The sequence below is a fragment of the Helianthus annuus genome, chromosome 7 (genome assembly GCF_002127325.2).
Source record: "Helianthus annuus cultivar XRQ/B chromosome 7, HanXRQr2.0-SUNRISE, whole genome shotgun sequence".
NCBI lineage: Eukaryota > Viridiplantae > Streptophyta > Magnoliopsida > Asterales > Asteraceae > Helianthus > Helianthus annuus.
This window is the reverse complement of record NC_035439.2, coordinates 148,532,831-148,549,575: the sequence shown is the minus strand read 5'-3', so window position 1 is coordinate 148,549,575 and position 16,745 is coordinate 148,532,831. Positions and strand designations below refer to the sequence as shown.

At 34.7% G+C, this 16,745-nt stretch overlaps 1 protein-coding gene and 1 non-coding gene across 2 annotated transcripts; both read left to right on the top strand.

Annotated features, from left to right (window-relative positions):
- The first annotated feature begins 1,903 nt into the window (after positions 1-1,903).
- On the top strand, positions 1,904-12,151 carry LOC110869278 (pectin acetylesterase 9). The gene is made up of 12 exons (XM_022118573.2): positions 1,904-2,285; positions 2,371-2,453; positions 5,548-5,677; positions 8,536-8,615; positions 8,693-8,779; positions 8,850-8,974; positions 9,071-9,131; positions 9,227-9,283; positions 9,740-9,817; positions 9,927-10,032; positions 10,120-10,268; positions 11,736-12,151. The coding sequence occupies exons 1-12, from the start codon at positions 2,153-2,155 to the stop codon at positions 11,844-11,846; spliced, it is 1,200 nt and encodes a 399-aa protein (XP_021974265.1). The 5' UTR covers positions 1,904-2,152; the 3' UTR covers positions 11,847-12,151.
- A 1,087-nt stretch (positions 12,152-13,238) lies between these two features.
- TRNAC-GCA lies at positions 13,239-13,310 on the top strand. The gene has a single exon. It is a non-coding gene; the product is annotated as a tRNA-Cys (tRNA).
- The last annotated feature ends 3,435 nt before the right edge of the window (positions 13,311-16,745 follow it).

Here is a 16,745-nt window from a genome sequence, read left to right as displayed (position 1 = left end):
AAACGAGTAGGAGGTTTTATGCATTACCAAAAACTTTTGGTTGACCGTAGATCCATTTGACCCATTTACTTCCAAGCTATTTTCTTACTTTTCTAGTTTGACCGTTTGAGATAAAACATTTTCTGAATTTTACTCAAACTTGGTGCGTAACTTTTATTCAGCCTGCTGAGGTATTAGGCTTGGTGGACATTCCTTGTCATTTACGTTTTTGGGGATGATTCAAGTTTACAACAAAGGTATTAATATTTAGTCTTTGATGTTTGCTAGTCATTTGCTATACATGCTTCTAATTATAAATTGCAAGGGTTTTTTTTTATACATATAATTACGTATTACACTCTATGAAAAGTATTTCATTGTTTTATTCACATCTATTTTTGTCTTAGATATGAAACTATCCATCATGTTAAATTTGTTAACATTTCTAATTTTCAATTCGATTGCTAAATTGTATTTAATGTCATATCGGCAGACGTTCAAGTTGGAGATCGGAAATGTTTTTTTCTAAAAGTTGAGGGGCTGTTGCTGTGATCATGTTTATAATATTTCTGGTGATTGTCGTGAGTAATATAATGTTTAGTTTTGAACACATCCGGACCACGTTCATCTTCGTCATCACCGTTTGCTGGAGTTTTATCGACAGAGCAGAATCAACTACATTCAATGTTTACCAAAACAAATTGGTTTTATAGGATATGTAGAGCAAACCTACAAAGGAATATTTTCACACGTGTCTTGTTTGATTCTGGAGCTGATATGAGTTTTGTAGATCATAAGTTTAGTGAACTATTAAATCTACCCTTAAGAACTCTAGATCATTCATATGAAGTAGAAATGGCTGATGGGACTATTGAGATAGCTTATAAGATTCTAGAGGGATGCGCTATATCCATCAAGAATTAATCCATTCCAATAAACCTCTTACCTATGACTCTTGCGGGATTCGATATAGTTTTAGGCATGGACTAGTTATCTCATAACCAAGCCCGCATTGCATGTGATAAAAAGCTGATCAAGATTAAATCCCCATCTGGTGAGACACTTATCATTCATAGAGACCGACATTTTGGATTGCATGAAAATGCGTCACTGCTTAAGGCATCTAAGTGTCTAAAGAGAGGATGTGTCATCTACATGGCACATGTGACTGTGGATACACCAAAACGCATACAAAATACCATACCTATTTATGCATACAACTATCCGACTAAAGATATGCTTCTAATAACAAATTCCATTCTTACACGCATAAACACATTCTATCTTGTTTATTCATTCAAGTTTCAATCACATAACTATATACAACCCACACATACGAAACCACGATCAATATTCGTTTTCCACACGTACCCGTCTACAATTTCCATCCTCACCCGCACCTATTGCGTAGGATGCCCCGTCGGCAACGCGGCTTCTACAATGCCGACGCTGAATTTTCTTGTTTTGACCCGTTTGATTGTACCAAGCGTTTCCAACCATAATTAATTTACCATTCACCCAAAACGACGCTACTTGTATTCCTACGATAATATACAACTACGATTTAATACTTTTAAGGACGCAAAAAATTGTTTGCTTTGCTTGGTAGCGGAAGGTACCAATACTAGTTACATTATCTACACGCAACAACAACAACAAAAATAATAATAATAAACATTGACATAGATTCAGAGAAAAAGTAAGATTGGTTGGCAATCTTGTTAGGAAAAACAAAAACCCAAGCGAACAAGAGTCTCAATTTTGACTTTCCTTTCACTAATTTACCAGCTGGGCTCTGGGCCGTGGGCCCGATAAATCGACCAATAAATCACGATGTGGGCCTAGCACTCCATTTAGTGGGCCCCTCCTTATCCCTCTATTATATTACTTACACCAGATTCGAAACCCAAACATTCGTCCCTCTTCTTCATTTCTCTCTGCAAAAAAGTGAAAATCCATTCTTTTCCTTTCCCATTCGTGTTGTCCTTTCTCATACGTTTTTTTAAACTTTTTTTTTTTTAATATTATACGTAGCCAATTTACGATTTTTCTGATAATATTTCAGAAAAATAAAAATAAAACCGTGCTAAAATAGTTTCATATAATACACATACACGTTTTCTTTTTGTAATTTATTACAATCCACCACGAGAGTTGAGTAATTGCAAAGCCAATGGAGGTGGCTGTCACTATCGTGTTCGTGACAGTCGCGTTGCTAACATGTACAGCAATGTCTACTGCTTCTACCGCAGATCGGCTTCTGGTGAACATGACTGTAGTCCGTAGAGCCGGTGCGCTTGGAGCATGTATGTGAATATTTTTTTTTTTTACATATGATTTATAACAATGTTGTTGTAATGAATTATTATAATGATTGATGAACATATACAGATTGCTTGGACGGTAGTTTACCGGCGTATCATATACACCGTGGATTCGGCGCCGGAGCACGCAACTGGCTTTTGCAATTTGAGGTACTTTTTAGATGTTCTAGAATTGCTTTTTGAATGCTTTCCGGTGGTAACTAGTTTTGATTTTTGAACTTGTTTTTTTGTATTGAGTTATTTGGCTTTACTGTGCTTTTTTCAGATTTCACTTTACGGTTTTTGACTTAAACTTTAATGGTCAAAGTAGCGTACGTTACCTGACTTAAATAAGGTGAAACTCAAGCGGAAATTGAAACTGTTTCTTTGAAAATAATAAAAAAATTCTTTATTTTTTTTGTTTCTTTTGAAAATGATAAAAAATTTCTTTAATTTTTTTGTTATTAGTATGATTTATTTTTGTTATTATTATTATTATGATTGTTTAGGAATTGATTGGTTTTCGGTTGGTAAATTTTTTCAACAATTTTCAGTGTTAGTTGCATCCTGTTTAAAATAAATGATTTCAAATTATTGTATAAATTTCTTGATCACAAACACAAAAAGACTTGGTGCTTAAACTTTTTACTTACACTAGTAACATTATTTTCAGTTTTTCACTATTATTATTATTATTATTATTATTATTATTATTATTATTATTATTATTATTATTATTATTATTATTATTATTATTAAAATCAGTTCAGCATGACCATATACGTAACATGCTTTCAATCTGCACAGAAGGGGCCAAAAAGTAGGACATGACCCACCTAATTAACGTAGAAAACAATTTTTATTAACTAGGAGAACGACATGACCCACCTAATTATATTTATTAAGACAAGCTTAACCAACATGATGCAACCAAAGTCTTAACGAATAAATAATAAATTCGAAGAAGACCATAAGTTATTGGTAGCTAATTATTGACAACAACGTTTATTTTAAAAAGTGGTGAAATGAAAAAAAAAAAATTAATGGGTGAAAAAAAAAAAAAATATGGTTTAACATAGAATTCTCTTTTCTAGCTTTATATTTGCTCTGTTAGAAAGTTACTCTTGTATAATGTGTTTATTAAGCTTTATGAAAATTAATTATCCAAAAAGTATAATTTATTAAACTAGACCGGTGATCAATTTGAATATTTTATTACTTCATTGGTTGGATTTGTCCTAAAAGATTGGATATTTCACATTTAAAAAATAAACAAACATATAAAAATAAATAGTTAGAAGCTTTATGAAAATAAATTTTCCAAAAAGTACGATTTAAAAACTAGATTGGTGATTGAATTGATAATTTTATCTTTCATTGATTTCTCTAAAAGATCGGATAGTTTCATAATTTTTAAACATTAAAAAAAAGCTACGAGAACAATCGTACCAGTACAATCCCCCTCATAGCTTGACAGGGTCTACGGAGGGTGTGATGTAGACAAGCCTTAGCTCTGTCTCCGAAGATATAAAAAAATATTAAAAAATAATTTCTGAAGGTAATCAATCAAGAAATAAAATTTTGTAAACACTTAAGCTGTCGGTCTGCTTGAACTAAAAAACACAAACGGTTTAATTCTTAATGTTTTGTAACAAGGAAGTAGTGAATATGACCCAAAAGTTGCTATTTTAAAACAATGTTTAAAATGAGAAATATGGTAGTGCCCCCATCTATTCTCCTTATTTAAGACACTTTATGGTTTAGTTAAAGCTTTAAATATAAGTAGCCCGTAGTAGTCATCAAGAGTGTAGGTTGCTTTACCTATTTTCATTTCATCCATATTGTGGTTTGATTATATAGTGCTTGCGGTATAAAGTAAGCTTATAACATAAGTTAACCAAATTTTTCTAACTCTTATGGATGTTGGCGTTTTGCTGGAAAAAAAGTTAATTTTTTTTAACACAAACAGTATCTTACAAATGGGTTGTGATTTGCATCAAATATAATACTAATAAAGGATTATATCTAATGCTAAATGGCATTCTCTCCTCTAATCTATTTTCAATTAATGCTACATGACAATTTTATCTTTAACTTATTAATAATTAATATCTAATTCTAATTTATGATTAAAATATATACATAAATGATCTATAATTTTAAAAACTATGATCTTAGTAATTCTTAAAATAAAATAGTTTAAATTACAAAAAAGTTGTCATCCATATGTCTGAGATTATATAAAAAGTTGATATATAAGTTTTTTTAACATATAAATAAAAGCTAAAAAAGAGCAACTAACCAGAGGACTATCTTACAAAAAGACAAAATTTATTGAACTATGTTTTAAAATTATAGACTGAGAGGATTTTACGTTTTGAAGTTTTATAGTTGAGATAATATTAAGGTTTGTAGGTACATCGATTTATGATCAATAAATGTGTTTTCAATTTAACAGAGGTAAGAAATATATTAATATCATTTTATATATTGATTTGTGACATAGTCAATTAACCGTTAATAATGAAAAGATTTCATTCATCATATATAAATCTTTAACTTATATCATAACTTTACAATAACTATTTATTAATTAAACCTGCATAACAATTATTAGTAAGAATAACAATCTAATTTATGTCATACCAATAAAATTAATTTTTTCCAATAAAGAGAAAAAGAACAACTTAAATAATGATTTTTGTAAACATAATTGAGGTCTTAGAGATTTATTTTAAATAAAAGTTATATTTAAATGATATACAATTATAAAAATTATTATTATATTTATACACTGATATATGAAATGTAATAGGTAATTTCATTCATATTAATAATATGTAAATTTGTATATTACATGTTTTTCAGTATTCAACCTTTCTATTACACGGCTATTATGGTATTTTCAGTGTTACTGATTAAGATGGGGCGGTTTTTGTGATAAATTCAAGTTAGTGTGTGAACTATTATATGGTAATAAAAATTGTTTATATAAAGTTTCGTTACTAATTAACATAGGTCGTTAGTCATATAAAGTTTTTTTAAAGATTATATAATTACATTGTTTATATTGTATAAACTCGTGTAATACATAGGTCTATAAACTAGTGTATAATAAGTATAAACTAAATATTTCATAAATTTTACAACTTCCAGTTTTGATTATTGAAACTAATGTAACGTGGATTAAAGTGAGTTTTTGTGGGGTCTTTGATATGTACCTCATACTAACTAACCTGCCATGAAATTAACTATATATTAACAGGGTGGTGGGTGGTGTAATGATATCAAATCATGTGCAGAGAGAGCCAAAACCCGTCGTGGATCTACACGTTTAATGAACAAGTTAGAGACCTTCTCAGGCATCCTTAGCAATAACGCGTCTCGTAACCCTGGTAATGTTTTATTCCCTGTTCTCTTTAATCAACTCTTTTCTAGCGTGTATTAAATATAATAATAAAAATTTAATAATAGCGACAATAGTAGTTATTAAAAGAAGAAAAGCGATTTAAGTCGATTGTAGGAATAAAAAAAGATCTATCATAGACAATTTTCGATGGGCATAATTATTATTTTCTTCTAAGTTATTTTTTTTATTAGACTCTCGATAATATGAATATAAAATATTAAAAGGATTATTGCAACTAGAAACCCAAATTCATTGAAATCATTTTGTGTCACTTTCTACTTTGGAATCATTATCAATTCTAGCCTTAACACTTCTAACACGTCTCTGCCAACCCGTAGATGATAAGATTTAATAGTGTGTTCTTATCTTATATACCAATATAAGTAGATAACCTATCTATCTATTACTACTTATTACTTGTATAAATGTGATTGTTATTATATGATACCAAGAAATAGTTAGCCTTAAACATGTGTGTTTGTAACATTACATAAGGTGGAACTTCTTAATGATTACCGACCATAGTTTAAGAAGTTGAATGTAACCTTTCAAAAGGTGGTAAAATATGTTTATAAGTTAATTGGTCAAGATAGGCTTGGATAAAAATGAGTACATTTTCAATACTCGTTAATTAGTCTAGGTTTTATTGGCGTATACCCAGGGCCGGTCCAAGCCCAAGTATATTGAGGCTTGGGCCTTAGGCCTCCAACTTTTAAAAAAAGGAAAAATTACAAGTTTTGTCCTTTATCTTTATACCACTTTTCAGGCGGTGTCCTTTTTAACGAATGTTGACAGGCGGTGTCCTTTACTAGGTATTTTGTTGCAAGTTTAGTCCTTTACACCCAACCCAGTTAAAACACCCTGTTAATTGTTGGGTGTAAAGGACTAAACTTGCAACAAAATACCTAGGTAAAGGGCTAAACTTGCAACAAAATACCTAGTAAAGGACACCATTTGTCAACAATTAACAGGGTTTTTTAAATGAGATTTGATGTAAAGGACTAAACTTGCAATAAATTATCTAGTAAAGGACATCGCCTGTCAACATTAGTTAAAAAGGACACCGCCTGAAAAGTGGTATAAAGATAAAAGACAAAACTTGTAATTTTTCCTTAAAAAAAATTATATATGATATTTGGGCTGGGTTGAACTTATCTTTATACATACAAAAAATGTATAAAAATACAAAAAAATATAATTTTGATTAACTTCGCCAACAATAAAGCTTTTAGTTTATTTTGGTAGTCCCAAGCCCGGGTAAAGGAGGATTTTTTCTCGAATAGTGTTTTTTTTTTGGAAAGAGGCCTCAAGGTTTTAATTCGCTTTAGGCCACCAAAATGGTTGAGCCGGCCCTACGTATACCCCTAATACCTATTCATCTTATGAACCTAATTGTTTTCCAAATCTACTTATGATACTCATATTCTAATGATTCTAATCTTCGCCTAGAGGCTAGATATCTCCCCATGTGTGTGTATAATATACAAGTAGCAAATATTATTATATCACTAAGCGTATAATAAAGAAAAAATTGACTTAATACAGCTTTCCGACCAAGATGATAGAAACCCAAGTGTAGACAAAGCTCAAAACATAAAGCATTGTTGTAAATGAGATCTGGTAACCATGTGCTCCCGCCCAAATTTTAGTTGTCGTTATCACGTGTTAAATTATTTTGGACAGCTTCATGTCTTGTTCCTTTTCCTCTTCCAGCTTTCTCCCGTGCTTCCCACTACTTTTACCTCTCTGAAAAGTCAATAATACCCTTCCCCCCTTCAAGTACACTGTACAAATGGATGGGCACCCCTCGTCATTTGCACAAATGGCAAACTTCCACATTGTTCTTTTGTCATGTTCATCAAATGACCATTTGTAGTCCATCTGGCACCAGTTTTAAAATATCACGAGAATGGAAATGAAACATAATTATGGTAATTATGATGCTTACAGAGTTACGGATAGGATAGTATAATTAACAAAGGTAAATTATGGTAATTTTAAGTCTTATTTTTGTTTTTTTGGACACGTGCCAAAAAAGAGGGGTCCATTCCTAATTTTAAAACATAATCTTTAAGATTATGGGGGTGTAGAGGGGCTTGGGTTAGGGGCATTGCTCGACACGTGGTGAGGGTGAGATTCACAAGGTAATACTCAAAAACTAGGGGTGTGGTGTGGCGTGGCTTAGCTTGGCATGGCCAGCCATGTGGATTTTTTTTTTTGGTTTGGCAACGGCTACCCCTAACAGCTAAACCGAACCAGCCAACCAAAGCCAGTCATGTCACCCTCACCCCCCCCCCCCACGCCAGGCTCAATCCCCACGCCAAAGGGGCAACGCCATGTCCAACGCTTGCCCGGGGTGAAGCAGCCGGCGTTGAACCCAAACCACCGCCCCAACCCACGCCCCACAACCCACAGTCTAAACCAACTACATAGATTATTTCAAATATAGTCAAAGATGTATTTAAGTAAACTGAATAGTCAATGTGACCATCTTACCTCCTTAAAAGCTAATGTTTGGCTTATATATCAAAGAGGGGTTGATTCCTAATTTTAAAACATAAATTCTTAAACCAACTACATGTTTGTCATTCCTATTCCCCATCCCTCAAAAGTGACATTTTTAGTTTTGATTAATATAAACCACAAAGGTGATCACACTACTTCACTTGAGTACTTGACAATAGCTTTGCTAAACTCTTAGTCCTATATATCTCAATGTAACATTTAACAAAAATGAAGGAATATAAACAATATAATTATTCAAGTTAAACCGTGTGTCATGGTCTACATTTATGAACTTGACAAAAACCACAAGCTTACAACAAACTAAACTAACCTAAGCAGATTTTTACAACTGGAATCGTGTGAAGCTTAGATACTGTGATGGAGGATCCTTTGCTGGCGATGCTAAGTTCGACAACGGGGTAAATAAATATCACATTCAACTTCTTGTAATCTTCCCGCTAATTTATACTTTTTAACATGTAAATATGAATAACAGACATTAGTACTATATTTCCGAGGCCAACGGATTTGGCAAGCAATCATTGCAGACCTTCTACCAAAAGGCTTGAGGTTCGCTAAAAAGGTATAATTATCTAAGGGACAATTGCATATCTAGAATACGTTGAAATTTGATGTTCATGAACATATTACAGGCTTTGCTTTCTGGGTGTTCGGCTGGCGGTTTGGCATCCTATTTGCATTGCAACAACTTCAACACGTATTTACCAAATGCTACAGCAGTAAAATGTCTAGGAGACGCTGGATTTTTCATGGACTCGTGAGTTCTAAAGCGCCACCCATAACAAACAGCTTTAAAATGTTAGCACCGCTTCTAATGTGGACTTTTTTCATCTTTATGATTTTCGTGTTGCAGACCGGATATCAACATGTACCATACCCAGAGAACTTTCTTTCAACATCTTGTCACTCTACAGGTACACCATAAAGGCAGGCAACAATGTTTAACCATTTATGCAACATTGTAGCATATATTTTGTTACAAGCGGAAATAAACGTATAGTTTTGATAGGGAATAGAGAAGAACCTGGATGACAACTGCACTAATTCTATAAGTGACCCCAAACAAGTATTGTGCATCTTCACTCGCCTTTTTATTTTGGGTTATTGGATTTTATCACCCCCAACTATTGGCTGTTGGCCACTACCACCCTCAACTATCACTTTGACGCCCGTCTCCTCCAACTTAACACTTAGTGTGTTCTGTCACCACGTCGTTAACTGATCACTAACTTTTGATCCTGTTTTTATACTTTTGGATGTGTCATAGGGAGCTTAGGAAGGTTTTAGGGATCTTTGGACACCCTGAAACATATAGTAACAAGCTCAAAAGTTAGTGATCAGTTAACAACGTGGTGACAGAACAAACTAAGTTTTAAGTTACGGGTGGCGGGCGTCAAAGTGATTGTTGGGGGTGGCAGCGGCTAATAGCCAATAGTTAGGGGTGATAAAATCCAATAACCCTTTTATTTTCCTAACATTTTGACAACTATATATATATTGACACTTGTTACATGTTTCACAGTGCATCTTCCCGCAGTACTTGTTAAAATACATAACACCGCCACTTTTCATCTTAAACTCCGCATATGATGTATACCAAGTAAGATAATATCATTTCTTACGTCTAATGACTTAATACTGTTTTTTTTTTTTTTTTTTTTTTTTTTTTGTGTATATCATGTTAGTCTCAACTTTCTTTTCTTTTACAGTTTAACCACATATTAGTTCCCCCATCAGCCGATTTACATGGGCTTTGGAACCATTGCAAATCGAATCCAAAAGCATGTCGTCCTAACCAAATCCGCTTTTTACATGGTTCATGAACTTTATTAAATAATCGTTTTATGAATATTGTTATTAACGTCTACTTGTCGGCCTAATATATAGTTTTAACTTGTTTAGCTTTCAGGGTAGAAATGCTTACAGCTATAAAGTCGTTCTTGTTCAATTCGTCAAGAGGTGGCGTTTTTATAAATTCTTGTTTCGCTCACTGCCAAAGTGAGTCACAAGACACATGGTTTGCACTAGACTCCCCACAAATGCATAACGAGGTTCGTAATGGTTTAACGCGTCAAATACCAAAAAATAGCTAAAATGAAACATGCCAAATAAGTCAAAACTCGAAACCCAAAGCTTAGATTTGATGAATAAAAGCTCCTAAATCATTTAAATCAAAATATCAGATTCTTATTGAAATAACATATTCTTTGTTATCATATTTATTAATAGACCTGGCAAACGGGTCGGGTCGGGTCATGGGTCAAAACAGGTTCAGGTCAAAGCGGGTTTGGGTCGGGTTATGGGTCGAAACGGTACGGGTCGAAACGGTTCGATTTGAAACGGTACTGGTCAATACGGTACGGGTCGAAACGGTTCGTGTCGAAACGGTACTGGTCGAAACGGTACGGGTCGAAACGGTTCGATTCGAAACGGTACTGGTCGAAACGGTACGGGTCGAAACGGTTCGCGTCAAAACGGTTCCCGTCGAAACTGTTAGATTCGAAACGGTACTGGTCGAAACGGTACAGGTCGAAACGGTTCGCGTCGAAACGGTTAGATTCGAAACGGTTCGCGTCGAAACGGTACGAAACTCGTTCTGACCCGAAACTCGTCTCGTGTCGGCCCGAAACCCGTTGTGATCCGAAACCCGTCCCATGCAGAAACCCGTGTCTGCCCGAAACCCGACCCGAACCGACCCCGTTCCGATCCAAAACCTGCGTCGTGCCGAAACCGGTCTCGGCCCGAAACTCAATTTGAACTGAACCCATTCCAATCCGAAACCTGCCCCGTTTCTTTAAGACACTAACCCATATCGACCCGTTTCTTTAATGTTGTGACCCATTTAGTTAAAATATCTTACCCAAACCAACCCATATAATTTTAAAAGCAACCCAAATTGACCCATTTGAAAGGCTTTGGGTCAAGATTGCCCCCTCTAATATTTAACATGCTAGTTATGCATAAAAAAATTGTATTAGACCACCCGTAGTGGTGAACAAAAATAATGCCCCCACCATGGGGCATTATCCGACACGTGGCATCCTAGTCAGCGTTGGGCATTATAGCAAAAGAGGTGTAGTGGGACATTATTCCAATAACGCCCATATTATTTTTAATGCAAAAAAAAAAAACAAACGAAATGTGGGTAGCTCAAAAAGTTGTCAGAGACATGTGGGGTGGCTCAAATGTCATTGGGTGGAGAAAAGTGATTGTCAGATACCACAATGTTGGAGACTTTTGATTGGCCCTTTTCAAATGTGCAAAGTGTTTTAATTAAAACGCCAATTTGATTTTTTTTTTCCAAAATAACGCCCGGAAACGCCGGGTGTAATGGGGTGGGGGCGTTTTCCGGCGTTTTTTTTTTTGAATTTAAAAAAAAAAAAAAAACGCCCCACTACGGGTGGTGTTATGGACAAAAGGTGTTTCCGTCTTCAGGTCAACTCAACATTTTCCACCTCTAGCGAATATGCTTCCGCTTGACACCCCGATTTAATCCATTTTTGTTACCTGTTATTCAGACAATCGCGGAATCAGTTGGTGACTGGTACTTTGGCAGAAATGTTTCTAAGAAGGTTGATTGCCCTTATCCATGCGACGCCACCTGCCATAATCTCATTGGAGCTGTGTAGTGTGCATAAACAAATCCATCAAATACAAGATCAAACTTATACCAATTACATTTACATTTTCACTTCAGAAATTATCCTGCTGCCGGAAAATGTTTAGCTGAAGCCTGCGGGTATCATAAGTCACCCATATACGGATTAGATAGTAATTACTAATTAGTATACAAAATTTGCCCGTATCATTCATTATTCACATCAGCAAAAGGTTGTATTGTTTTCTGGTCATGTAATTAGTTTTTGAGAGTGTAATATATATATCCAAAACTGATTATACAAATAATCAACTTTTGGTTGTATTGTTTTTCTTACCATTGATTAATTTTGATTATTTCATGTTTGTATAATCACTTCCAAAATGCAGTCTCAAACACCGCCTTAAATGTTTGTTTCTTTGGTTGTATTGTTTCTTTATGGGTGTACCTATCTACACACCATTTTGCCTATTTACAGAACAAAAAAAGTGTTTTTTGTCCTTAGATGCACACCCTGCAGTGTCGAACTGTGGCCAAAACGCGTCGTTTTGGTCCGGTTAACCAGACAAAGACTGACGGGTGTCTGACGGGTCTGTTGACCGGACCAAAACGCCGAGCTTTGGCCGCGTTTTGGTCCTATCAACCAGACAAAAGACTGACACCCGGTCTGGTTGACAGGACCAAAACGCAGCCAACGCTCGGCGTTTTGGTCCAGTCAACAGACCCGTCAGACACCCGTCAGTCTTTGTCTGGTTAACTGGACCAAAACGCCGCGTTTTGGCCACAGTTCGACACTGCAAGGTGTGCATATAAGGACCAAAAACACCTTTTAAGGGTGACTATAGTTTGGCCCTTTATGTATCCCTAATGCTCTATTAATCGCTATTAATAACCGCTTGATTTAAGTTGTTTTTTTTTTTTTTTTTTTTTTTTTCCTGATGGGTTCATTTGTGGTTTTGGACATTCACCACTATCTTAGCCACCGCCTACCAGCCGAGCGTACGCCACCACCCATCTTCACCACTAGCCACCTTAAAAACAATCATAGCCCGAACCTGTCTTGGTCAGAATCCGTTTGGACCGAACATGATTGTTACATTTTGTCAGGCTTAAATTAGTTATCCAAAAGACTGATTTTCAGGAAACACAAACCAACCCATAGTGGACCGCCTTAGGCACATATATTAATAGGGAAATCGAGTTAACGTAATTGTACTGGATTAGCACGAGTAGAGGGTTCATCATTGGTCACATTCGGATGATCTGGTTCCAAATATTCGCAGACATAATTTGCTAAACATGTAGAACTATTGTACTATGTTTTTATTTTATGTTTTTTTGAACGGCTTAAGTTATACTTATAACATCACTGAAATACGTTGATAACTAGATGAGATGATTCACCTTAAACGTTACAGTTAGTGGGTCCATAGCTCAGTGGTAGAGCATTTGACTGCAGATCAAGAGGTCACCGGTTCGAACCCGGTTGGGCCCTTCTTTTTTTAGAATTGTGAATAATATATTAATATTTTTTAAAATAAATTTCAATCACTGAAGGGAAAATCAGATTGGATTCGTATATTAAGTTTCTTACAGGATAAATAAAGTGGATTATCATTATTTTTATGTGACCTAATTTATATTTCCATAAGTATCGTAACCATCATGTACTTTTTTTAAAACTTTATTAAATAAATAGTTGAAACAAATAAATTTTAGATATTTATATAATATAAATTTGCAACATATTGTTGCATTAGTAGTTGTAACTAATGCTTTAGGCATTGTTTATGGAAGAATATTGCTTGTTTGACGATCGTTTATACAAAACTTTGGGCTAGTATTGTGATGGTTGTATTGGTTCAAAACCTGACATCCACTCTTATTTCTACACTTTTCTTTAAAGACTCACATGCTCTTTCTTTTTCCAAAAAGTCACCACCGTTTTACAACCCTCACTTCTCAGCCGTCACTGCCGTGGCACGATGTTTTAACGGTACATCTTCCGTCGTTGCATGGTCGTGACCATGGTTGTGGTGACGACGGTTGGGGTGTTAAAGCAGTGGCGGTGATGGTGGTGTCGGAGATAGAAAAAGTAGAGAGTAAGTGGTGGTATTGAGGGTTTTCCTACCGACTTAAGGTTTAAAAGTTAAAAAACCAATTTTCTTATCTCTTTCTAAGATCTGCATTCTCCTCCTTCTCTCTGCTCTTTACTTTCTCTCTCTAGATATCTACACGTCTCACCATGTTCACAACATACGTGACCGCCGGTGGTCGCATCGTCCTAACTTTAGAAGCTGTTGCCACAGTATTACCATGTTTTTACAGTCTGGTGACCGACGTTAGCTTTGTCAGTGTGTTTGTCGTATGGATTTGACGGTGGATTTATAGGCGTCGCCGCCGGTGTTGTTGTCGGTGTGTGTTATGTGCATGCGAGGGATGAGCCCATAGTTGTATGGGTTGTACCAACCTTTGGGTTTAAAAACCCATTAATTTGTTGGTGTATGTGTGGGTGACTTTTCCGGTGGATTTTTGTCACCAGCACCAGTGTTGTTCTTGCATATCCACCGACGGTGTTAGTGTGTTAGTGTCGGTTGTCGTTTTTAGCCGGCAATGATGGTGGTCTGTCTATTGGAATGGCAACTACAGTTACAGCCGTGATAGCGCTGAGTCGGAGTTTCTTAGCGATGAGGAACTCTTTCTGAGCCACTTTGTTTTGTCCCGACGATGACGATGTGTTACATTTTAGTCGGTTAATTTTAATGTTTCTTCTTTTGATAATGGTAGTAGTGACGGTGGTGGTTAGTAGTAATCTTGGTCAGACTCTGCCATCCGAAAATTGGTCACAGAGAGTTTTTGATGATTGGTTACTTTCATGACCCAATATGAAAATCAATCAAAATACAAGAATCTTTTGGACTGTACACAAACATTGACAACAAATGAATTTTTCAAGAAAGAAATGACAGTAGTGTGTGCATAGGTCATGCTATAAACATGTGGCCTGACTTCAAATATGATACAAAAATAATAAACTTAAAAGCATAACTCATAAATAAACCATGAAAAGGTTTATGAAATGATCTTTCAAACTGTTTAAAAAGAAACTTCAATCAATACGGTGGTGGCTGTCACGAGGATTTGGTGTTGGCACATGGTGGTGATGTGGTTGTTTGGGTAATTATGGAGGTTGTCATTTTGTGTGAATAGAAAGGACGGCATCAATTAACATAATAAATTATGTTTATATTATTAAAAGAGCATTAGTGTCATGATGAATTGAGGGAAGAACTAGGAAAAGGAAGTAGGAAAACTAATGACATCTAATATAAATAAGTATGGTTAACGGAATTGTTATTTTTTAAGACGTGTTTGACTAAAACAGGTTGAAACAAGTTCGCTAAGAGACACTAACACATTCAAGTTTACTAAGATATCATGCCGCGTTTGTTTAAGACGTGTTTTGACAAAAAAAAAAAGAATACTATGTAAAGTTGATTTACTAACCTCTCACCACCACCAACAAAAACAACACAAGTACATGTTGGTGTGGTCTCATCTTCATATTAGTGCACCTAAAACATCAACAAGAAAAATGTAAATCATTCACAAGTGAAAACAGAACTACTGTGTATTTGAAAAATGTAAATCACGACACCATAAAGCCAACTTATTCTTTAATAATAAAGCCAACTTATTCTTTAATAATCTGAAATGGCTAATCATAATCTCATAATAAAGCTCATATGTACACAAAGATAGGGATGAGCAAATGGTACCTAATATCAAAACTAATCCGGTACCGTACCATACTGTACTGAGCACTTATGGTACAGGTACTGGTAACCTCTTTTTGTCTTTTTGTTATTTTAAGGATCGGTACTTTCGATACCAGTATCGTATTTTACCCACTTTTTACCTTCCAAACACTTTCCGGTACCAATTTTTTATGATTTTCGGGATAGATACTTTCGGTACCTTACGGTACTGACCTCATCCCTCACAAAGATGTTTCTTTAGTTCTGTTAACAGTTTATGTTTCTGCCTTTTAACTTTCATTCAAACAAATAAATTATAATAAACTTGATTTAGTTATCTATATACTATAAACTTGATTTAATAATTTTTGTTGTTTTTTTTTCAACATGTAAACGTTAAAACACAACTAAAAAACATATAAAGATTAAATTTATTAGTTTTTTTTGGGAACGACATAAAAATAAATAGTTACCAACCATCATCTAGATAAAAAAAACATATAAAGGTTAAACTGCGATCGCAACAAGTTTCTGCTGGTTATGGTTTTATAAGTGGATCTTATTAGGATTTGGGCATAATAACCTTTTAATCTTTCTTCAATTCATTCAGCCCCTAGTCAATTCAACATCTCTCAAAGTCACAAATTAATGAGCAAAGAGAAGTAATATGTAGATTGAAGACAGAGGAAAATCACACTTGAGACTTATAACATATCATCGTTAAATTTGCAGACAATGACACAATGATACATAAATCATACAGCAATCCTCATTGTTTATCACAATTTTTCCTTTTGTTTAACTTTATACTATGACGTGAGTTTATATTCCCGGCTTTATTTTTACATGTTTATTCATCCAAAAATTTACGCTTCTAAACCAAGATTCACAATATGAAGCAAAACAAAGGTACCTTGAATGTGGAGAACCCTTGATAGGCTCCTGACTATACTTCATAGTTGTTAGGAAAATACAACCCATTAACATAACAAATTAAATGGAAACATGCATTTAAATGAGTGAACATTACCAAGAACCCACATAGGCATTTAAGAAAACAGTTGGTATGCATATGCTTAATGATTAATGCTTAAATTGGGCATAAACTTTACTCCACAATAGGATTTAGTTATCTAAATAAGTGATTTTATCTTATTCACAAACGCAAGATA

Coding starts and splice junctions, on each gene's coding strand:
- LOC110869278 (XM_022118573.2), top strand. CDS start 2,153: ATGGAGGTGGCTGTCACTATCGTGTTCGTGACAGTCGCGTTGCTAACA. Junction 5,678..8,535: donor TAACGCGTCTCGTAACCCTG/GTAATGTTTTAT, acceptor TAACCTAAGCAG/ATTTTTACAACTGGAATCGT. Junction 9,284..9,739: donor CTATAAGTGACCCCAAACAA/GTATTGTGCATC, acceptor CATGTTTCACAG/TGCATCTTCCCGCAGTACTT.